The following is a 24,540-nucleotide window of genomic DNA, read 5'->3' on the forward strand; positions in this document are numbered from 1 at the left end:
TATTTACACACCAAAACCTCCTATAAAACCTAGATTTTAGGGCTGTTCCCTATGGCATGATATAACTGAGTCCCACATGGAGTCGTAAAGCCCTCGCTCACCTCACTTGGCATTGCAGGGCTGACATGAGTGTAGTCCCTGAGGTTTGCCTGTGTACCCATGGCTCTCCACGAACAAGGCTTTGGAGTGGCTGGCCTCCTAACTGAGGCATCCGCCACAGACCCAGCCGTGGCAGAGCTCAAGGGATGCCACAGCATCCGTGGTTCTGATCGGTGTTCGCAGTCATGGGGGTTGCTCTCCAGCAGGCATTAGAGGCCAGTGTCTTCATCTAGGGGTGTTGTGAAAACTGGTATGGGTCGGCTTTATTTCTTGAGTGTGATTATATGTATATCAAAGTACTGAATATATAATATATCAAAGTACTGAAACTGTTGAAAAGTTTTGGAAGATTTCTTAGAGATAGCTATCCAGCAACCAGTCATGGTGGACTGTTAGTCAGGACTTTTATTACTTTTTATTATGTAGTTGTTTTGCTACAAGGTAAAAGCTTAAAGCAAAGAGAACCAAACTGAGAACTTAATATCGTATAGAAACATTTTCCTGCGTTTATGCAAAGCACAGTAAGCCCCGTCAGTTTCTGTCATGTGTTTAGTAGCTGCAGAGGGCTGTTCTGGCAAGGTTAAAGAATTTTCTCTGGTTTTCTTCTCTGCTTCTGACTTTGTTTTGCTTTGCAGGACTACAAAGCTGATGAAGACCCAGCGTTATTCCAGTCAGTCAAAACCAAGAGAGGCCCTTTGGGACCCAACTGGAAGGTACTGGATGCTGACCTTTCTGACAGGCAGAGTCTTGGCAACAGAACACTTGACAGGTCCTGAGTCTGGAAGAGCTGGTGACGTTTAAGTGAAAAACAGAAATGGCACAAAAATAGTTTTATTTGTGATAAGGACTCACAGCCAGTTGCAGTTGGCCAGCAAGTCTGTGCTGCATTAACAAACAGAACAGAGCCAGGCTGTCACTTTCAGCATAATGCTATTCTGATAACTCTTAAAAGAGACAAGTGATTTAGTCTTTGGGGATTGTAATGTTCTCTTTTGAGACTTGAAGCAGTACAAAAATCCATGTTAAGTGAAGGTTGATAGTTTAAATTTAGTCTTGGTAAAAACTGAACAAGTTCCCCTTCCCCGGTCTCATGTTCCTGGCCTTTTAATAGTTACATTTCGGAAAGCAGGGCACCAGAGAACAATTTTGATGGCAAGTAGTTGTTTTCTAATAAAAAGCACATCCTTACTTTATTCATGGAAGTAAGAAAAGCAATGTTAGGGTAATAATTTAAATTGCTATAGAAATATAATGGATTTTAAAGACATCCGCTAAACTAAATGACAGCCCCTTAGAGAAGGCTTAATGTGTTGATGGCAAGTTATTACAGCTAATTTGACAGGAGAAGAGGAGCATAAAAACCTAAACATGCCCAGAGCAGATTTTCCGCCAACAGCGTTTTACTTGGTAACCAATCTGTTTATGCTGAAGCCAGTCACAGGTCATCGATAAATGATGTCTAGGATTACTGTTACAGTAGTCCCCTATCTGCAAGCAACAACTAAATACTGTTAGTCGTTGCTTGCAGATAGGGGATTACTGTAACAGCCCCACAAGAAGAACCCAGTGAATGGTTCTCCATGGGTGTTGGACTATTTTGGACAGTCTTGCACATCAATTAAAATGAAGAACGAGTCTGACTTTCTTCTATAAGAAATGATTCATAATTATTTTCACATTTGTTCTCTGGATAGAGTTTGGTTCAAGATTCTTTCAGTTTAATGGACATGACTAGAGACTTTTAATACCCAGAAAGTGATATATGTCACTTAAAAAAAAAAATTAAGGAACAAGTTCAGTATGCATGTTCTAAATTTACTCTCATGGATTTAAAAAAAAAAATTCCCCACCCCTTTTCAAGATTTCTCACTGTGAACTTTAGAACTCACCCTGAGTCAGAGGAGAAGCCTTTCTCTGAGATTTAACACGGGCCTTAAAAGAGAGTGCTGTGCTAGAGCAGACAGGTGTCTGCTTCTAAGGTTGCCATATCTTCTCAGAGGTCTTCTGGCCCCAATAAGTACCAGCTCTTTAGCTGATGATAGTTTTCAGGGAATAGAGGGCCATGAAATTGAGAGTTGGAGGTGGATTAAATGTTGAATTTTTTTCAAATTGTCAATTTTTCAGGTATAAACTTGGAAAGGTGATGCTATATTATGTGGTGGGCTATTGTGTCTGGGTGCACATCTTTCCTGTAGGACCTCCTAACCAGTTTTATAACAGGCAGCAAGGGTAGTTTGACACTATGACTTTTACCTGATTTCCAACCTTTAGGAACTTGGAATATGAGTTTTACTGCTTTTTTATTTATGATTTTTACCTTTTTAACTAACATTGCTTTGTCTTTTATTATCTATTAATGGTTACTTAAAATTCTAGAATAGGTTTCGTTTTTAGAAATTGTGAAATTTTGCATTTTTTCAGGTTGCAGTATAGCAAATTATTGCCCCCATTTTGTGTGTGTGTGTGTGTGGTGAGGGGGTTAAACAATAGCTTATTTCTCAGGGAGAGCGCTGGCTGGTAGTGATACCATTCTACCTATTTGCCTGTCGGTTGTTGACTTGAGCCAAAAGATGGTAGGTGCAGCTACTCTCATAAGTTGGGTTACTGTTTAACTGAATTTCAGTGAGTTACTGTGATCTCAGAAATAACTCAGGGAGTCAAGAGTAAGTCAGAGGAGAAGTCTTTCTCTGAGATTTAACACTGGCCTTAAAAGCATCACTTACTGCTGAGATAGAAACTAAGGAGTAAGAAGGATTGACTAGCTGATGATACAACATACAGAAAAACAGGAACCTGTGGACTGACTTGCTCTTGTCAGCATCTCCTGCAGCTGTTCAGCAGGCCCTATTTGCCTGGCACCAAAGGGAGCACCAGGGAAGGATAATAGTTGAAGGTTTCTATACTTCTGAAATATGAGAATAGGGAAGAAATACATGGTACTTAAGGCAAAAAGGAAGAAGAAACCCTGTTCTGGTCCCACTCACCCAGGATCGTATAGAAGAATGCTCCAGTGCAAGTGCTGCCTGGTGGTTCCTCTGCCGCTCCAGAGGCCCTCCATACCCCTCAGCGGAGACTCACCTTACCAGCACACATTCCAAAGGGTAGTCACAGCTAAGTGCACACCCGTGATCGCTTTGAAACTTTCCCTTACTTATCCCACAGTGATATTTTCCTTCTGAATCATTGCAATATTTAATGCTTGTCTGCACCAGACTGGATGAGGGAAAAGAAGCTTTTTTTTGGTGCCAGGCATTAGACAAGGTTGTATTCAATCTTCACAACCTTCCTGTGGGGTAAATACAGCTGCTTCACTTTATAGATTAGAAACTTGGCCAGAGAAATAGGGATAATAGTTACAGGAGAAGCGTCTGCCATTTCTGTAGCACCTGATTCAGTGCTAGTCACAGAGATGTGTAAGGCATGGAGACATAGCAGATTCTGGCTCTTAATCCAGAGATCCCGGCTCACCAGTCTGCACTGTTTTGCCCTCCTGCATCATGGCAGTTGTGTGGCTCTCTTATTCATGGTATTTTCCAGAATTTGATTCTTCTCTTAATACCTGTCATACGTTTCCAGTGGTCAGGGAATCTGTTAGGTGACAGTGGCACTAAGGGAGATCCATTAAAAACCCATCGTGAATCTATCACAAGTTGTGACTTAAATAACTTAACCCTAACTCTGAACCTCGGTTTCCACACCTCTAAAATGGGAATGATATTAGTAACTGCCTCAGAAGGTTTGTGTGAGGACTAAATAATGAATGTTATAATCCCAGCAGAGAGGAAGTGCACAATAAATGGTAGCTTTTATCATTGTTGTCATGCTTTTGTCTTTGGAAATAAAAATCCTCTATCATCTCCTGGGGTTAATGCGGTCAGTGAATATGCTACCCTATTTACGACACAGTTATTCCTTTTCTTTGTCTAGTGTCCAGGGTTCCCTTGGTTCTGGTGTCTGGGGATTGCCGAACACGTCCTGGTTCACCTGTCCTTACCCCTCGTGGTTATGAGTGCTTCATGAGTGCTTGACTCGGGTCAGCCATAAAGCAGAGGCCACACGGTTTAGAGAGCCTTTGCTAGCAGGGGATCACGGGATTGCCAGGGAATAGATTTTCATATTACCTGTATGTGTTAGGAGTACAGACTTTTTTTTAGTTTATGGTATGATACATTATTTTTTTAAAACTACAAACCCAGAGGTGCAGACCTTAGTTGTATACGTATTCATTTTCCCTCTAAAAAAAGAATTTTTAAAATCTGAGCATGTGAATTACATTTTGTTATTTAGGGTTCAACACTTGATTAAGTGACTCTGCATAGTAATAGGAGAGTGATTTATGACCTATAAAGATTTTTGCTTCAAGGCAAAAGTGTGCATTTCTCATGGATGTAAACGTCTTCTGTGTAGCACCACACATGCACGTGTGTGTGTGTGTGTGTGCGCGCGCACGTGTCCATGTTTTGGTTCATTTTATGTTTCAGGGGTTGTGATGTTGGTATGACTACCAGTACCAATGGTTTACCCATGTGCATGTGGATTCCTTTAGCTCTCCAGTTTGCCTTCTCTGATGAGGTGAGGAGTTGTCATTTTAACCAACTGAAACAACACTTTTGAAGATTATGGCAAGGTCTCATTTTTTTCATCATTTAATCCAGATGCCTCATGAAGACTTCAGCCTCTATGTCTACATACATATGATAGTTAATAATTGGGCCTATAAAGGTCTTTGTAAGAGGCTTTGCCGAAGCATCTGCAGAGCCCTTACAGTGCTTGACATGTGTCTGAACATTGGGGTATTAGGGGATCAGGTCGAGTAAAGAAGTTGATGCAGAAATTGTGGTGGCTTTTGTATTATCTTTTTATATATCTTTATATAAATATTCTCTTTCTAATCATAAAGACACGTGCAGTTTGTCTTCTATGTCAGTTAATTCAATTTTATGTAAAAGCTCTGGCAGTTGGAGCTTGGCCTTGCAGAGCAGTTTGTTGTACAGTTCACCTGCACGGTCACGCTTTAGATTCCTTTTGGACTTATGGCGGAGGCCGTTCTGGATTCTCCAAGCCGGTGGAGGGCAGCCATCTCTGGGTTATGGGGATGCTGATTTGCTTCCTGCTGTGCTGCCAAGACTCCTTTCTCTTCTCCCCCCACACCTGTGAAAAGAAGGCAGTTTTGGTTGTCTGTGGCCTAAAGTAGAGATACCACAAGGTTCTGTTGGCTGGGGATGGGAAGAATGGAAGTAGGGGATGAGGGAGAATTTGAAACCCCTCAGTGGAAATCTCTCTGAGGTAGAGACCGGCAGGAAGGCAGCCCAGATCATCCATCCTCGTCCTCTAGAGGCTAACGAGCACTGTCTCTTACTGAGCCGCCCGAGGAGGAGGAGGGCTGAGGGCGCTCTCCTGTGTCTTCATCTAGACCTGGGTCTGAGTCCAGGAGGGATGTGAAGGCATTTTAAACGTGCTCCCTCCCTGTAATCTCACGTTTGAAACCCCATAGTGGGTGGTATAAAGAGGCTTAATAATGAGTTTCTAGTTGACCACACTGTGGCTTATGTATGCTAAAGCAGACCTTAGAACATGGCTCATTGTTTTTGAGTACTTGGTTTGGCAACTAGGTTTTTAATTCAGTATAAAAAATAGGCATTTTGCCCTTAGTGTGTATCAATTATGCAACTCCTAAGAGGACACCAAAAAAGCCGTTCTGTGTCTTCCAGAAGCTAAGTGCCCCAGGAGCGGTACATGATTAGTTCTAGCTTTATCTCGGGTACCGAATGCCTCTGTTCTCAGGCAGAGCCGAAGGACTAGGCGTGGACGGATGGGATGTCTCACTCAGGTTCAAGGAGTGATTTGACAGGATGGGCCTCTTGCGGAGTGTCTTCCTGACAGTCAGGGCCATAAAGTTTTCATGAGTTTCACTTGAAGCGTGAATTTGTGATTTCACTTGTATTTGGTGTCACTCCTGGAGTAATTGGACACAAGCATGAAGCACATGCTTAGTAAAGTTCTGATTAGTAAAATGGGTGCGAGCTACAAAAATACTAAGTTTGGAGGCATGGAAAATGTGACTGGTCATTCTCTCACAGGCAGTAAGCTTTACTGTCTATTTCTGTGAAATTAGTTTAACCTACGATTAGTTTAATCTTTTGAACTTTATCCCACGTTTACTTCTTCCATTTAACAGTTAGCACTTGCCCAACCAGTTAGGAATCTCCTGCCCTGAACCCTTCCGAGTCCTTTGTTGATGACCTGCTCATGGAACTTGGTGTGTCTTGCGTCAGGGTGGCGGTTCACGGGTTCATACTCCCTTCCTTCCCCCACCTCCTCGTCCCCCCGTCACTCTCTGAACTCTCAACCGTAGGCTCTGTGTCTGGCTCACTTGGTATGTGCAGTGCTGAGCACGGGGTTTGCTCATAGTAGATACTTACAGATACTTAGTAAGTATTTGCTGAATTCAAGTTAACTATCTTAAACCAAATAAAAATCAGTGTTGGACTTGCCATGTACTTACAGAGAATATAATGTCCAGTGTTGGTCTGTCCAAATGGCTACCAAAATCTAAACCAAATTGAGGGAATGGCTGTGAATTGTAGCATCAGGCTTTGCTTGAAATTTCGGTACGCATATTCCACATACATTCTGTAATCGTGTGTTGATATTTACTGATGGGGGCGCTGGCAACAGCCACAGCAGTGCATTTATTTTTAACTTTCTTAGTGAACTCTGGGTTGGAAACTTAACATTACGAAATCAGCAGCTGAAATTGAGCGTTCAGATTGCCTAAAATTGAAAATTTGAAATATGAAGGGAGCATGAGCCTTATAAAAACTGCTGTGTCCTTGCAAAATATTAACGCTGGTTAGATGTAACTTATACCTATTCTGTCTTTATCCCAACACATTTTAAATAGGAAAAAGTGTATGTGCAGTTGACATGTAGGATGAAGCTGTGAGAGGCCTACATTTTTCGGAAATGAGTTTGCAGAATGCCTTTGGGTGGTTTTTTTCCCCCTCTTTTGCATTTGTGTGTATTTGTTTGTCACAGATACGAGGAAGTAGTTCTTGTGGAGAGCATGGGCTGATTGCTCACCGTTCCAATTAAACACCCTGCGTTTTGTTTAGTTACGTTGTGTGGCTTCAGTATACATTACTCTCCCTTAGGCCTCATCCACATACCTCAGAGTAACCTAATATGTGTCGTTAAATTAAAAACATGATTTGAGCTTAGGGGTTTCATTTATAGTTAGAAAAGTGAAATGTAAGGAATTCAGTGAATACACAAACTATTTAAATACAATTTTGGAAACATTTCACAGCGAGCTAGTATTACAGATGAAATTTAAAATCGTGTAGAGATGGGTGATCATTTTGGGTTCTTATGTTAGCCCATGACTTTATTTTTTATAGAACTTCTGATTCTTACCTTTGGTGACCAACCATTCTTTACCTTTTATTTTCGATCGTTTTTTTAAATTTTCATGCTATAATCTGTATAAAACTTGTATTTTCATTAGCAGAATAATTTTATTTACTGCTACATTAGGTTAGGAAGTGTTAGGTTTGGGCTGGATTGGAATTAGGTGTGAATGATCTGAATTCAGATTTTGCCTTTATTTGCTTTGGAGTTATTTTTTCAAATGATGGAGGAGGAAAGAATCAGAAAACATTTGTATTGTTTAAGGCCAAAGAGGAAACTTTGCTTTGCGCCAGCAGCAAGCTCCCTGAAGGCTGAAACTCCTTTGGGTTCTCTGGATTCTAAAACACTGCTCTGAATGTGGGGTCGCAAATACTTGTCCCATTGAGATTTTTCACATTTTTTTAAAGGTTACACATTTTTTCACAAGAATACTTCTGATAACTCTGAAGCTGATAATACTTTACATGTATACCTTGTTTTTGCTTTAGAAGTTTAAGATGAGGAAAAATTAAATGTGGGCTGAGCTAAAGTTACGTATTAAAGATCTTAATTCAGCTTTTAGCTTGATTTTATTTAGCTTTGATTTATGAAACATCAAAAAGAAAAGAAGCAGGAAAATATTTAGATTGTTTATAGTCAAAGATGAATGAAGATTTAAAATAGTACCCAGATAATTTAGGGTGAAGTAAATCTTTGTCCTAAAATACTCAGCTGAAGGCAAAAACTTTTTTAGAGTCTGTTTTTCAAGCGTGTTAATTTTTTTTTTCTGATTATAAAATAATACATATTTATGAAGTTTTGAAAATAAAAGTCAGTTGTAGTCTCAGCATTTAATTACCGCTATTTGTTATATTTCTTAATTCACATAGTTTATTTTGCTGTAGATGTTTATATTATACATAGATACCTATTTATAGTGGTATTATGATTTTTTTTTCTTCACATTCTTTGAAAAGATGGTTTTTAATGGCTGTATGCATAGTAGCCGATTGCTTGGAAGAACTATGAGGTATTTCACCAACTCTCTTTCAGTGGGTGTTTAGTAAGTCCAAGGTTTCGCTGTTCTGAAAAAATCTACAGTGTTATTTTCTTACCTGATGAATTGGGATGCATTTCTGAAAGTGGAATTATCAAGTTAAAGGGTATATGGTATATATAGGATACGAGCAGCTTTAAAACTTTTTAACTACGTAGTGTCAGACCCCACCCCAGAAAGATTATGCCAAAAGGATTCTTTTACCTTTTATTTACCACATGTAGTCAAGTTTACTATTTTCTGTGTCATCATTAAAGAGACTTTTATTTATTTGTTTGTCTGTTTATTTATTTATTTATGGCTGTGTCGGGTCTTCGTTGATGTGCCCGGGCTTTCTCCAGTTGTGGCGAGTGGGGGCTACTCTTTGTTGCGGTGCGTGGGCTTCTCAATGCAGTGGCTTTTCCTGTTGCGGAGCATGGGCTCTAGGCGCACAGGCTCAGTAGTTGTGGCTCGTGGGCCCTAGAGCGCAGGCCTAGTAGTTGTGGCGCATGGGCTCAGTTGCTCTGCGGCATGTGGGATCCTCCTGGACCAGGGATCGAACCGGCGTCTCCTGCTTTGGCAGGCTGACTCTCAACCACTGCACCACCAGGGAAGTCCCAAAAGAGACTTTTAAAGCTATTTTCTTAATTTAATCACTAGTTTTAAGACCACAGCACAGATTAAGAGGTGAATTGCATAAGTCATTTTTAGAATTGGGGTGAGACCTTAAATATCACATACATATTAATAATGATAGCTGATGAAAATATATAGCTTCTATGTTCTCATCTTTCTCCCGGGGATCTTTGAGATTGTGTTTCTGTTAGTCACCTTCTGTACCTCACACTAGAGTATTGATACTGTGGAGAATTAGGCCAAGAAATAAAGGCAGCAGGCTGTTTGTTCACTGGTTTATTTTTTTAATTGGTTTACATATTCTTCGCTGCAGTTTTTTTTTTAATAATTGTAAATTGGATGGAAAAGAAAAATCAAATTGAGACAATGTACATTTTAGATCCATGGAAGATAGCTCAGAGAACTGGTTCTTGTTGTCCCATCACTTACAGTTTTTAAACTAAATGCTATAGACCAGTGTTACTTTGTAAATTACCAGTAGTACTTTAATTAGTTTGAGCAGCCTGCCAAAGTCACTAGAAAGAATGTGAGAAACAAACTTGGGTAATTATTGAAGTCACGCGTGTGTGCTTTGTTCTTGGAGCCCCAGTTTGGTATAGGCATGTGTGTATTAAATTTAGCTTACTCTTTAATTAGAGCCATGCTTCATCCTGCTGTTTTTATAAAATGGTGGGGAAATTCTGAAGAGTTGGTGTTTTAGAAACACCCAGGGTTTTCATTTAGCACAAGGTGTCCAATGATTTGGAGTTTGAGAACGAAGCTCTCAGTAGCCCGTAATTAATAGGACCTTGGAATGTTCCATCTGGAAGGTATCTTAGGACTAATCAGTAGTGCATCAGAGGTTCTCAGTCAAGAGGAAATTTCAGCCTGAGTAGGTGGGCAGGAGGATATTTTGTTAAGCCTAAGCATATTACAGAATAAAATGCAAAATTATAGGAAGTTGTAAGACAAGCCATTGAATGTCAGGGACATGAGCTTACCCACTGCAGCCCTGGGCCAACCCCAACCCTCACACCCAACTCCTTCACCCCTGCTTTTAGTGGCACGTCAGTGGAAGATGAAAAGCTCTAGTGGAGCCCAGCCTTTGCTTTTACTGACAGAGAAGTTAAGGCCTGGGGAGGTAAAGGATCCTGCCCACGTTACATGGGAAGTTACTTTGCATAATGGGAACTGCAACCCAAGTCCCCTTACTCCGAGTCTAGCACTACCGTTTGGCAGGTGTACCTCACAGTTTTAAGTGCCTTATTCTACATACACCCAAATTGTATTTCATGTGAAATTTTCATGTCAGTGACACTTATTGGATTAGAGAGTACCTCCACTCTGGCTCACTGCTTATTGAAAAAATGATCTGTAAAAGGCCAACCTTGTCATTATTTCAACAAGGCTGGGTACTGAGAAGCTCGCTACATCCTGGGGAAGGCTGTGGACTGCTCTTAGAGACACCAGAGCCCAGCTTAAGAGCTGGGTCTGCAGGTCAGGGACGGGATGGGGAGTTACAAATATGTGATTTTAGTCTGGGGTCACAGTGTCCACAACAGAGGTGTGTCCCTTCTGATAGGGATTGTTCGTACAAGGATAGTGGTTTCATCATTATTTTTATACATAGTCACTCTCCTCTCTACCAGCCACATGTGTGTCCTCTAATACCACCTAGCACAAATGGGATTGTAAATGGTGCCCACTTAATACTTGCTGAATTAAACTTGTTCATAAAGTATGGGTATGTGTGTGTGCACGCATGTGCACACGTACACATCCATGCTGAATTTTCACATTGGTACTCTGTTTAACGGGAAGGAAACTGGAAAACTAGAGCTGAGCTAGCCAAGTCCTTCTGTTGACATAGAACTCACCTACAGAAGGACTGTCTGCTGTATGTAATGTTTGTATTTAAATGCTTGTGATGTTGCCTCATTGATTTAATCCATGTACCAGGTCATTATTCAGAAGATGAAATGTTATTACAGAAGACATTTTCTGAGAAAAGTTGATCAGTCATGCAGGACTCTACAGGCTTTGAGTCCTATTAATAATACCAAAATAGAATTTTTTCATATATTGTATCATAGAATTCACTTGACACTGGAACATTATTGAGAGTTTCGGGGGGAAATGTGGTCTGGTTGCTATGATTGTGTAAATGAAGAATAATCTTGAGGTTTTAGAATAAGACCTAGAAGTTCATCATTTTAAAATTTTATGTACGTGTGGCTGAATGGAAGTAATATTTGTTCACACACAACGAACTTACTGAAAGTGGGGGGTGTGTATGAGTGCAAGCTGACAAGAAGTGATAGTGGCACACAGTGTGACTGACGCCAGCTCTGCAATTTGAGTGCTGTGTGAAGCTAAGAACAGTGGTGAAAAAGGGAAGAACGCTTGTAAAAGGCTGCTTAATCTTTTCACTCTAATTTAGTTTTTATAAAAAGGGTCCCCGTAACTTTCTACTCTTTTGAGAAACTTTATTTTAAAATTGTTTTGCAAATTCAAGGTGGTAGGTACAACTCTGTGAAAGAATAAGGGAGGGAGAACTAATCTGTTTTAAGCTCCGAGTCCCACCAACTAAGCACGGAGCATACTCTGCCTTATTTAGTCTTTATAACAGTCCTGAGACATAGCTTTCTTCTTGGAATTACACCAGAACTGGGGCTGAGAGTTTACTGGATGGCCCTTCCCCTAGACCATACCTGCAGTCCGCCTCTGCCACCTGGGATTCTTTGAACCATACCTGCCTTCCATGCTAGACTGGGAGCTCCAGAGGCAGGTTGGTGGCTGCCTTTGCTCTGGGCCCGTCCCAGGCTCTCTCCTTGGTCAGCTCGGGAGCGGATCGGTCTCCCACGTATACCACCTTGGGAGAACAGTGGTGCTAAGTGGGTCCATGGTGAAGACACTGATGTGTGCGGTGAGTTCCTGGTTCACCCCTCCCCCACCACTCACCCCTCTCCCCCAAGTAAACATGCTAGTATATTGTGCTTACTAGGACAGTAGCCTGCACTAAGTTTCACAGAAATCATCAGCAATGCTATAGCTTGCAATCCCCCCCCCACCCAGTTTTTATAATGAAAATTTTCAGAAGCAGCCATAAAAACCGAAAGAATAGAACAGTAAACACCTCCATCTAGACTGGACAGTTGTTAGCACTTTGCCGTATTTGTTTTTTCCCTCCTCTTCTCCCTTTTCTGCCTCCTCTCTCTCCTTCTCTCTACCTGTTTATTTACTTATTTATTTATGCTGAACCTAAAAATCCAGAGTAAGTTCTTATACTCTGGGCCTAGGGTGACATGTTTTAAGGATCCAAATTCTAATTGCTTTTTCATGTTTTCTTATGAAAGTAAATTGCGAACATTTTATTTTGTTTTTTTCTGTCCACATAGTCCCCCCTCTCTCTCCCTTGCTCTTTTTTTTAATATTTTTCCTTTTTTACCCTAACTCTTGATTTGATTCCCTACTACATTTTAACTAAGAGTTGTAATGATTTATGGAAGTTAAAGTCTGGATGTATGGGATTTGCCTTCAAATACTTGATAATTATAGATCCACTTTTGCTGCTACATCCCTTTAAATGTCCCCGCTTTCGGTTGAAAAATACCTCAGTTAATAAACAGTGCCCCAGACTTCCCTGGTGGTGCAGTGGTTAAGAATCTGCCTGCCAATGCAGGGGACACGGGTTCGAGCCCTGGTCCGGGAAGATCCCACATGCTACGGAGCAACTAAGCCTGTGCACCAGAACTACTGAGCCTGCGCGCCTGCGCTCTAGAGCCCGTGAGCCACAACTACTGAAGCCCACGCACCTAGAGCCCGTGCTCTGCAACAAGAGAAGCCACCGCAATGAGAAGCCTGTGCACCGCAATGAAGAGTAGCCCCTGCTCACTGCAACTAGAGAAGGCCCGCAGCAATGATGACCCAACACAGCCAAAAATAAAAATAAATAAATTTTTAAAAAAACACAAAAAACAGTGCCCCTCCACTTGCCAGTGTTTGAAGACAAGAAGACGACTAATCTTCCTCGTGGTTTTTTTATTGAGGCTCAATAAAATGGATGAGACCTCACCACATCCACGGTGGGAGTGCGATAATGGTGTTATGAGAACCTTTACGTATTAAGGGCTCACTATTGATATGATGTGAATTGAATTTGGTGTTTAATCTGAAATATGAATAGTGTAATTTGAGGCGGAGCACTGTGCCTATTAAATTGTAGAGCCAGGAAGTAACTTGGTCTGTGGAAGGAGGGTTTGCAGCAGGGGAATACTGCTGCTTTTGCTAAAATGATTTCAAATTTCCAAATACCTGAATTAAACACATATGAGATTGTAATTTTCTTCATGTACGTCTGTGATGTTGTTACACGACAGTCAATTTTAAGTCACGATTGCCCATTTTCAATTTTCCTCATGCAGAAGGAGCTGGCAAGCAACCCTGACTGTCCTCAGATGTGTGCCTATAAGCTGGTGACCATCAAATTCAAGTGGTGGGGACTGCAAAGCAAAGTAGAAAACTTCATTCAGAAGGTAAAGTCTGTTCAGAGGATGGTGACTTAAATTTAGGTTAAGAGTTGAAGTAGCTATTAATGGTATATTTTCTCTTTTGCCACTTTTTCCTTCTCGTTTACATGAAATTATTGCCCCTCTGTGTAATTCCTCTCTGCCCTCCTTTTTCTGCCTACAAACAGCAAAAACAGATCCCAGCAGAGGTTTTAAGGGGCTTTCTTTGGAGAAAAGCATAGCGGTTTTTGGTGCAAAGTGCTTTTCTGATGGTTTGCCCAGCTCTTCTGTAGAGCGCCCTTTCCACGTCCAGCATGTCTCCAAGGGTACCCAGGGTCCTGGCACTGGCTGGAGGGAGAGGCCATGCCTTGATGTTGAGGCTCCTCTGTCCCAGCTCGGCTGATAGCCCCTGCACACAGGTCTCTCCTGACACACACTTTCTGTGCCCTGTGCACTTTCCACCTTCTGGTGGGATGTCTTCTTCAGAGATCCTCACTGAGAATAGTTACGCTGAACCTAGGGTGACATAATCTGAGGATCCAGATTCTAATTACCTCTTTTTTATGTCTTCTTTATTCAACTGAAAGTAACACAAGTATTTTGACTAGAAAGAGGGGAGAATTGCAGTTGCATAGAAACACATGGTTGTAAACGTGTGAGGAACATGGAAAGTTTCTTTGGTATTTAATTTTCCTATAGGGTGAATAGTTCATTCCATTATCATTATATAGAGGCCCCTGTTATATCTCTGAACTTCCCACAACTAGTTGCATCTGAGTTTCACTGTAACTTTTCTACTTTTAAACTGTAACTGCTCTAACTTTTTTTTTAAAAAAGGATGTTACACATATAGCTGATTCACTTTGTTATACAGCAGAAACTAACACAACATTGTAAAGCAATTATACTCCAATAAAGATGTTTAAAAAAAAAAAGGATCTTAAAGTGCTGGAAACTTTCATTATTCTTGGGCCTGCTTGCTGTTGGCCACAGTAGGCACTCTGTAAATACTGGCTTCTTTTCTTCCTCTTGGATCACAATAATAGATTAACAATCCAGTTCTGATAAATAGAAGGTACACATGTAATTGATAAAGTCCATCCTGTTCATGGAAAAAAAAATTTAAGTCGATTGTCCAAACGTACTAAAGTATTCACTATTTATTGCACTTTTCTCGCTTCTTGGGAAAGTGTAGTAAAACTTAAATAATCCAGCAATTAAAGCCACTAATTATATATGTTAAAGCCACTAAATATATGTGTGTGTGTGTGTGTGTGTGTGTGTGTGTGTGTGTATGTACCTAGTAACAATAAAGCAGAAAAATTAATGGAGAGTATATAAGAATTCTTAATTTAAGAAAACATTTTATTCTAAAGAACCCAGAACTCTCTTCTTTAAGTACATGTTGTATTCTACATCACAATATTTCTTTGAATTGCAGAGAAGTTAAGAATGACAGTGTATGATTTTATAGCAGAAGAAATCAAGTTGACCTTTAGTCACTGACATTAGAAAAAGGTAAAACTAAGTCGGGTCTAGCAGGAGTTCCTGTTGGATCAGAATGCCCACCACATTTGTTTTCAGTTTCTGGTAAATCTTTCTGCTTTTGCAAGGAGGACTGTTTCACATTTCAAAGGGAGATTTTTCTTTTTATTTTGTTTTACAAAATGTTAATAGGACGGAATTAAGATTTTCACTAATTGAAATAGTGGTCTTTTCAAACCAAGAATATGTAGATTTCATGGGTTAATTGGGGCACATAAAGTTAATATGTTATGTTAGAGTTTTGCCGTCTTGTAATCATTTTCTTCTTTGTTTTAAAAGCAAGAAAAAAGGATATTTACAAACTTCCATCGCCAGCTTTTTTGTTGGATTGACAAGTGGATTGATCTGACAATGGAAGATATTAGGAGAATGGAAGATGAAACTCAGAAAGAACTAGAAACAGTAAGACTTCCCATTCTGGGGAAATTCTCTACTTTCCCCTTTCTAAAACTGTGTGCTTAATAAGTATAGACTTAAAATTAGGAAAAGTGTTATTGAAAGCCATTTCTTAATCTCTATATCCTCAAAACCCAGTTTCTTAGACACTAATATCCTTTTATTCTGATTTCTCTTTTGTTGAGCATCTTTCGTGAAAGTAAATTAGAACTTTGTTGATCCAGAATTCGTTACGTGTAAAATGTTCAGTGGTCTTGTATTCTTTTTCATGCATTGGTTGTCCATGCTGGTGCCTGGTTCGCAGTCCTTTTAGGCATTCACTTTATCAGGCCAAGTTGCCTTTGTCATTTTGTTATCGCAGTAAGTTATTAATGCTAGCACAGTAAGTCCTAGTTCGCTATTCTGTAGATAAGATAAGGCTAGTAGTATTGTCATTGATCGCAGAAGTGCCTCCTCCCATCCCACAACTAGCAGTGTCTCCTTATTTCTTACAAGCTTTAGGCAGAAATTCAGGTGATCCTTGGGCTGGAGGTCTGCATGCCGTTTCTCAAAGTTAAGCCCACCCCAGCTCCTCCCGCACCAGAGCGCCGGCCCTGCAGCTCAAGAGCACCCCCTTTCTCCCAGAGTGGTTTCTTCCCCGACTTACTCTTGCATGCGTCTGGTTTTGCTTTTGCTCTGGGCTGCGCTTCTTTTCTGTTGGAAGTAAGGCCCCATGGGGGAAGTAAACCCGAGGAATGTCCAGGGTAGGCTGTGGTTTCCATGCAGGCATCCAGAGTCCTGCCAGCAGTCCCAGTTTGGGAAGCCCCGTGGGCGGGTGGGAGTGTTTGACGAACGCCTGTGTGTGAGGCAGGAACTCCATTTAATCACAGGAGAATGGCAACAAATCAGGTTCTTTGGCACAGAAGGAAATCTATTTGTCTGGCACATAGCACTGTAAAGAATCTGTGTTTAAAATTGCTTACTTTTGGTGATTACAGCAGATCTGCTTCTAATTAGCTTTATACAAACCTTCTGAGAGGACCAGGACATATTTTCTTTATAAGGCAATAAAATGTTTTAACCTTATCTTATACATAAAGTAAACTTTAAGCAGCCTCCAGCTTATGAATGGATTTTGTTCCAAACGTTTTTAAGTTCAGTTTTTGAGATTTGGAACATGTTTTCCCATAGTGACAACATTATAAATTGGGGTTTGGTTTGCAGGGCAGACAATAGAGGCCTCTCTGACCTCAATTTCTCATACTAATAGTATGGCTCTGAGTTCTAGATCTTGGGAGTAAGGTGATAGGATGGCAAGCATGGAAGACCATCCCTTACACCCTTATTTTTAGGCTGGCCCCAGGCAAAATATTTAAACAGACAAGAGTAAGTCGTGGGTACTTGCTACCTTCCTTCCAATGCCTCTCTCCCACTTTTGTCTTCCCTTTCTCAAGAGTCAGGTTCCCTTCTCTGAGCAGCACCCCTCACCACCACCCAGTCTTAGTCCCTTTCCTCCTGCCTTGCCTGGTTTTGCTCCTTCCAGGTGCTCCAGGCTCCAGTAATAGCTGCCACCTCTGCCTCCAACCCCTCCAAGCAGCCGGTGTCAGCTGAACATCAAGAAGAAAGCAGCAGGATTACACACTCATTCCCACTAAGCTTATGGTACAGCCTTGGCATCTCCAAAAAACGATTTGCCAGCACCAAGAAGAAACAGAAAATGGACTTACATTTATTGATTCAAACTCTCAGGAAGGAGGTTTTCATTTGGTTTTGATTTCTATGCTGAAGGCCCGTCCATAGCATGAGGAAGAGTGGTGATGGCTGAAGGGGTAACGAGTGGAGCCCTCCCTGGTTTGGGCTCTGGACCCCTTGGACGGAACTTGGCCGAGGCCTTGTCTTCCCCCAGGGGAGTGCTTACTTCCCTCACAAGTTTTTAGTCTCAAGGTGCCTGAACACAGCGCCAATGGGAGAGCCCTGACAGGAGGTGGTGACTGTGGCTGCCACCTGTGGCAGAGGGCCTGCAGGCTCAGCTGCTTCTCCATGCACACCTGTTACTTGTGAGTTGGGAATCGCACTCGAAAAGAAGGTGTAAGAAGTGTTACACAGAAGCCCAGTTTATTAGAAAGCATCATTATTGTATCCACATGGCTTAAACTGACAAATTCCCTCATGAAGTTGGTAGAAATCTGTCATTGGTTCAGGGCTGGGAATCCATGGCAGTATCTTTGTTAAATATTTCAAAAATACTTCACGTCAGATTGTAGGGTTAAATGCTGATCATCTTAATGTTAAAGCCCATTTATTTTGTTCTAGGTCACTGGGGAGTGCTTTATTCCACAGCCCATTGCTGCTGCTCTGAGTCCTAACAGTTGGTTAGTGAGCATCTCAGTCTGGGCAGCATCATGCCCACAGGCCAAAATGCCTACCCAGAAAACACCTGCCTCCTGAAGAGGCGTAACATTTTCAAGTCCTCTTCACCACGGAGGAATTTCCCCTTTTCTTGAGGTCCTGTTTCCCTGACACCTGATGATAGAATGTGATGTGTTATAATTCTCAACTCACAAATATCTGAAGAATTGGATTTCTTTCAAATGGGTTTTGGCCCTGGAGAGAAGGCGTAGCACCTCAAGAGGTTAGGCATGAGAGGAATGCCCCTGCCTGTAATCCTGAAGAGGAAATACTGGGGTTAGGCCCAGCAACTGAAGGAGTACTTAGGGCAACGTTATGCCTGTTCTCAACTGGACCTTCAGGAGGGATCGGGAGAGGGGGGAAGGGTTGAGCTTCAGAAATGTGTTTATTACATGTGTTCCATTTCTGTCCATTCTTTTCTAATTTTCTCATTGAATTGTCTCTAGGCCATTGTTGTGAATGCCTGTCTTTTCTGATGCCTGTCCTTGTGTCCATTGTTTCTCATACACTGTTCCTGTGTTCGCTTGTTCTTCCTTTTGTCCTCCCTCTTTTTAATAAACTTCCTGTAAAGAACTCCTTTGAGGGACACTGGTCTCAGAAGCCAGAGGTGGCCACACCTCATGGCTTCCTGTCTGGTCCAGGGACTATGAAAAGGTGAACCAGACCATCGGGGCATTTTCTCACACTGTATTAGTGAACAGTTCATTTACCCTGGCTATCTTTGATAATTTCACATCATCAGTCTGCAGGCTTTTGTTTCCTAGATTAGAGAATAGATACATTTTTTGTGCTGTGGTAAGAAAAGCCTTTTGCAAGATTTACTTTAGATCAAGGTAACTACAGAAGGGCCTCGGAACTTTTTTTTTTTGCGGTACGCAGGCCTCTCAATGTTGTGGCCTCTCCCGTTGCGGAGCACAGGCTCCGGACGCGCAGGCACGGGCCTAGCCGCTCCGCGGCATGTGGGATCTTCCCGGACCGGGGCACGAACCCATGTCCCCTGCATCGGCAGGTGGACTCTCAATCACTGCACCACCAGGGAAGCCCTGGAACTTCATTTTTAATGTGGATATGCTTGTAAATAGGCAGCGGTCACTTCACAATCTCTTCTAGATCTTTTTTCTCCCCTTGCTTACTAACCCAATTTAGAGTCTGTGATTTCAGCAGCTCATGATTTTATTTTACGTTTAGATGCGTAAGAAGGGTTCCGTCCGAGGCACGTCGGCTGCTGATGTCTAGATGAGTCCCCTGTAGGGTCAGAGACAATATCAAACTGTGTAAGTGAAGACCTGGGTAAAAAGAATGTTTAAAAACCAATACCTTTTTGGTAATGGGTAGTTAACTTGCTGAGTGGAGACAACATATTAAGTATGGTTTAATTTTTAGAATGTAAGAGGTATATATTTCAGACATCGACAGTGAACACCTGAGTTATTCTGTAAGAATTTTATCTGTGGAAGAGGTTGAATTTAGTAATCCTAAGTTAGTTCTTAGTGTTATGGCTTAGAATCCAGCTGCCAAGTACGCTTACTCATCATGCAGCACTGTCCTAGAAACCAGCTGAGTTTTCATCCATAGCCAGTTAATTGACCTATTTCTCACTTAGGACCATTTGTGGTTAGTAAGGAAATATGTAAAAGCATTTAAAGTTAAAGATCCTTCATCCCATGCCATAAGGGCCAATCTCAATCATTCATTTTAGTTGACAATTTTTGAATATCAGGAAGTCTTCATGTTGACTGTTCAGTCTTTATATTTAGCTTTAATATGTGTAAATGCACTGTTTTTTGTTTACAGTGTAAAATATTTCTATGGTCTTATTTCTTTCACACAGATTTACATGCCTAGATAAGAGATTTTCCTAGAGGGGAAAAAAAGAGCCTCAAAATCTACCCCACATGTTGAAACCAGGATGAAAAACAAAAATCGGCAGTACACTGTCGTCATTTGTTAATATTGAGCTATGATGTTTATTGAGACAAATGACAAGACAGAACACACTTCTTACCCCACTGTTTCTTGGCTGCCCCCTGACGTGTGCTACCTGCTCTTTAATTATTGAACACCGGAGAAACGAAATGTTCAGTCCTGAAGAAAAATACCAAATAAGAATGGATGAACTCTGCCAGGATTCCTCCAAAGCCCTTTTCTTAAAATTTAGTGTTCATTTACAATTTTTTAAAAAATTTATTATTACTTTCACTAAGGTGTTCTGAGTTTCTATGATTTATTTCTGCTTCTAATTTATTTTCCCTCTGATGAAACAAAATATTATGCCCTTAGTAAGACCAGAATCAAGAGATTAAACGTTAAAAATGCAGTAGTTGGGGTGCATTGTCTGCCAGAAGTTTTGTTACACTGAGGATTTTTTTCCAAGAGAATGTTTGTGACAAGCTGCGGTCTAACATTTTTTGCGTCTCTCTGTATTTTAACACATTGCACTGTCTCGCTTTCCTTACAGTTACGTAATCAAGGTCAAGTAAGGGGAACAAGTGCAGCCAGTGATGAGTGAAGAAGAATCTTACCATGTCTCGCAGTGTTGACGTTTCCCAGACGTGTGCTTGTGGTTATGTGCCCACAGGCACAGGTCCCAACCACGTGTGTATATATGTGTGTCTATCTGTAGCTGTATATAAAACGCATGTAGAGCTGCAGATCAAAATACACACACTAGTGTATATATGTACATACATACTGAAGGGATTAGTACAATTTCTCCAAAGTACTGTACCTATCTTCAGCAAGAATGCAAAAGAAAATATTTTCAATATATATACCTGGAACAGATTTTAATAATTATCAGAGTAATACCGTTAATGGACAAATTGACTGCAGTGTAATACTAGCTGGTATGTTTCATAAATGGCAAGTTGTGGACCAATATATATATATGTAGCCTTTTATTACTTTTCTGTTCTTTTAAATCAGTCTCTTATAAATTTTAATTTTAGTGCCATAATCAACAGACTCCCACAGAAAAATTTATTAGAAATCTTTTGGTATTCCAAGGAATTTGGAATGTAACTCTGAATGTATTTATAATCATTTATTTCTGGATTTTCATTATCATACAGCCAAACTGGATAATATCTATTAGTAAGTAGTAGAGTTACAGACCAATTTTTACTTGTTTGCCCCAAGGAAAGATCCTTTTAAAAAAATTCCATTTTTTATTGGATTTTTGTATGTTGAATTTCAAGTATTTTTCTACATCAAGTCTAGCAAAAATGGAAATGACAGTCTGTGATTTATAACAAACACTGTACAATTTGCAGGCTTCTGTTAGGCAAAGAAAGAAATTGATAAAGAAATTAATAGGATTGTAGGCTGTTTAGAAAAATTGGACGTACAGCACTTCCATGGAGTCTTGTTTCTGAAATGACTGCTTTCTGAAATTACAGCTTGGAAACTATGCAAAGGATCTAGATTCCTCACAGCTTACACGGTAGAATATAGATAGTGATGACATTTTGCTCTTTTCATGTTGAAATATACTTTAAGGGGGAGATGCTGCCTTTGAGATAAGAAGAGGTTCAGAGGCAGCATGAGGCTTGTCTGCACATGGTTAGGAGGCCCTGCCAGGGGCCAGCGCAGTTCCACCCGTTGGGATGTGCTCTCAAGTAGGGTGTCATTAGAACATATCCTGAAAAAGCATCATGAAAATGACGGTTAGAAGCTGCTGCCCCTTTTTTCTTTCTTTTTTCCTTTTTTTTTAAAGAAAGGAACAATAGCTAGGTAAGATTTTTATTATCTTTCTCTGTCCAAATCCAGTTTTTCTCCTGTCAGTCCTGGGAGCTTGAATAGAGTGGTATTGTTGAAGCCTTCAAGTCACAAACCATCTTCTTTAACCTCCCGTCCCTCCTACAGCACACAAGCCCCTACGTGGTCATATCACATTAGTAATCTGATTTGCTGACAGTCCTGCCCTCCCTGCTCCTTGTTTTCCCACGACCTGTGTCCCCACTGAAGTGATCACAGTGACTTAGACAAGGATGTTTAGGATCACTCCTGCGCTGTGATACCCTTTATCCTCAGCTGCAGACCCCACGTCGCACATGTCCTCTGTGTACTCAGGATCAAGACTGATGTTTACTCTCTGGGCACCGTTGTAGGATAGGTTTTGTCAAAGCATAATCATTGTCTGCAAAGTGATGCCAGGAAGATTATTGCTAATTTTGTGAAATAAAGAGTCTAGCCTTCTCCTTTTAATGAACTTAACTCTCGCTGGCGTCTGTAGCATCATTGGGAGCTTAGACGCACACGGAAATGAGAGCCCAGCGCATGGATTTTAATGTTTTTCTAACAACTGTGGAGATTTGAGGGAATGTGTGGTGAATGTAAAATATCTAGTTTACTTGGCAGTCTCTTGTGTAAATTACAGTAAAACAAAGTAAATGAAATTTAAACAAAAAATAAATTTGATCACAAAATGCCACTTGTGTGCCTGAGTGGTTGTTTCCCTGATGCCACGTCTGGTTTAGAACACTGTGGACGACTTCTCTGCTGTTTTTTCAAGAATTCTCTAATTTGCAGCACTACCACTCTGGAAAAAAAATTTTTTTTAATTTGTCCTTAAAATCTGAGCAGTAAAGAAGGATTATATATTAGTCTCAGGGGGTTTTAAAAACTATTCTTAAAGGGGAAAAATAAGGAAAATCCACAGTATTTTTTAAAGTACTCAGTAAGCATTTTGCTGTTAGATTCTGCTAATTTCAAGATCGTGGCTTTTTGGTTTGGGGCCATGTTTTACATCTCCTCTTTTAGGACTTGGTCACTTCAAATCTTCCAGTTTTGGACACGTAACAACTATTTTCTTGTGGTGCCAACTTACATTCTAGAGCGGTTCAACCTTCAGAGAGGTGGCCAGGTATCTGGATAGATTTAATAAAATGTTTTATTTCCAGGGTGTTCTTGTGTTTGCTTTCTGAAGTGATTTTCTTAGTGTTTTATTTCAGAGGGTGTTTGCATTCACGTGGACCGTCATTCGTGTGTTCAGCAGTGTGAGCTGAGCTCTTCCACGCCCAGTACTCGGGTCCCCTGGAGGTGCCAGAGTGAGCAGCAGTGCAGAGTCCAGGGTGGGAGACAGGCGTGTTAAGAGGTAGATGACAGCTCAGTCTGATTAAGTAGTCGTTTGACAGTAGAGAATTGGTGGAGAGAGATCTTAAGATGTCATCCACATCGTACAGATGAGAAAGCAAAAGTCCAGGCCAAAGGCAGCTTGGCAGTGGGGACCCTTGGAGCCCCCCTCCTCGCCCCTCGCCGAGTCTTGGACTCCTTTTCTGTCACTGGGGCCCTGGTACCCTGTAGTGTTCAGGGTCGGCTGAGGCACTGTATCCTCTAGCATGTGTAGTGTCCTCTTCAGTGTGATTTCTCCCCTCCTGTTCTATCCATTTACCAAACTGCCTCCTGGTTGATCTAAAAATCACTGTGGACCTAACACCTGGCTTTTAAATAGCTCACTTTTCTCTCCCCTTTTCAACTCGCTAAGCTGTAAAGTTTCACAGCCCCACCTCCCCCTCAGATCTTGTCTCTGAGGAAGTAAGAGACATTTATTAACAGTTGTTTTGTCCATTTCCCCTCAGCAGTCGAGTTGACAAGAGGTCGGCATAGAATTCCCTGTTCCTGACGATTTGGAAGGAGAATGTTCTGACTGTTGTTAGACCCTCACACCTGATACCATTGAGAGCCACTGAATGTTAGGAGGTAGAGTTCAGTGAGTCCAAAATTCGATTTTTTTCAATGCTGCCCTCACTGTCAGCTTTAGAGTTTGGGACCTCACGTGACTGGAGGGAGGGAGGGAAGGTGCTGGGGGATAGGTTAAAGGTCGTCCTACTGACCCTGGAGCATCTACAGGGTGTGCTTCCTAGGAACCCTGCCAGCATCACTTGGGGTTATGTCTTCTGACTTGGAAATATTAAACAACAGCGATCCCTTCAAAACCAGTTCTTAAACCAGATTGGATTAGGGAAAGTAGAAAATTTTGAGTGTTCTGTTATGCTAGGGCTACTGGTTCAAAAAAAATTCAGCATGTGTCAATCAGAGGTTCTCAACATTGGCTCCACTTAGAATCATGGGGGGAGCCTTTAAAAATACCGTTGCCCACCAGTTGCCTTTCTATGGCTTGGGTTCAGTGTGCCCCGTTTTCAAAGGCCAGGGAGAGAGCTTAGAGAATTCCTGCTCCTGGAAGATCATCGAGAAGACCTTCTCTCCAAGTAATCAGACTCCTGCCCATTCTTCAAAGCCCAGGGCAGCCTTTCTTAACCTGGAGTGACCTCTAGCAGTCTACACCCCTCCCTTGGCTCTTAACAGACTGCCGCCTTGGTTAATACATCTGTATGTTTTGCTTCCCAAGTGAGCTCAGGAACTCCTCATGGGCAGGAGTCACAGTTGTACCCCAGAATCACCTCTCCCGATGGAAAGTTTGACTCTGAAACTGATCCTTTTGTCCACAACAGATTCCTGCCTATGCTGTGCAAGGCCCCCTTTGAGTCCTGGGGTTAGAGTGGAGGGGAGTATGATGAAAAATTCAGTAAGATCAGATTTCTGCCCTCAGAGAATCAAATCCTG

General features: G+C 41.3%; 1 protein-coding gene across 2 annotated transcripts in view; it reads left to right on the plus strand.

Annotated features, from left to right (window-relative positions):
* The window catches only part of PITPNB (phosphatidylinositol transfer protein beta), a 61,925-nt gene extending 39,517 nt beyond the window's left edge, over nucleotides 1-22,408 (plus strand). Inside the window, exons 8-12 of one of the 2 annotated variants that reach the window (XM_067700383.1) lie at nucleotides 735-812; nucleotides 13,564-13,674; nucleotides 15,472-15,594; nucleotides 19,165-19,250; nucleotides 20,435-22,408. In XM_067700383.1, coding sequence (XP_067556484.1) covers nucleotides 735-812; nucleotides 13,564-13,674; nucleotides 15,472-15,594; nucleotides 19,165-19,212 — 360 coding nt within the window. In that variant the 3' untranslated portion in view covers nucleotides 19,213-19,250; nucleotides 20,435-22,408. The remainder of the gene's footprint in view (nucleotides 1-734; nucleotides 813-13,563; nucleotides 13,675-15,471; nucleotides 15,595-19,164; nucleotides 19,251-20,434) is intronic. The other variant, XM_067700382.1, reaches the window with a different exon arrangement.
* The last annotated feature ends 2,132 nt before the right edge of the window (nucleotides 22,409-24,540 follow it).

The sequence above is a fragment of the Pseudorca crassidens genome, chromosome 12 (genome assembly GCF_039906515.1).
Source record: "Pseudorca crassidens isolate mPseCra1 chromosome 12, mPseCra1.hap1, whole genome shotgun sequence".
NCBI classification, from domain to species: domain Eukaryota; kingdom Metazoa; phylum Chordata; class Mammalia; order Artiodactyla; family Delphinidae; genus Pseudorca; species Pseudorca crassidens.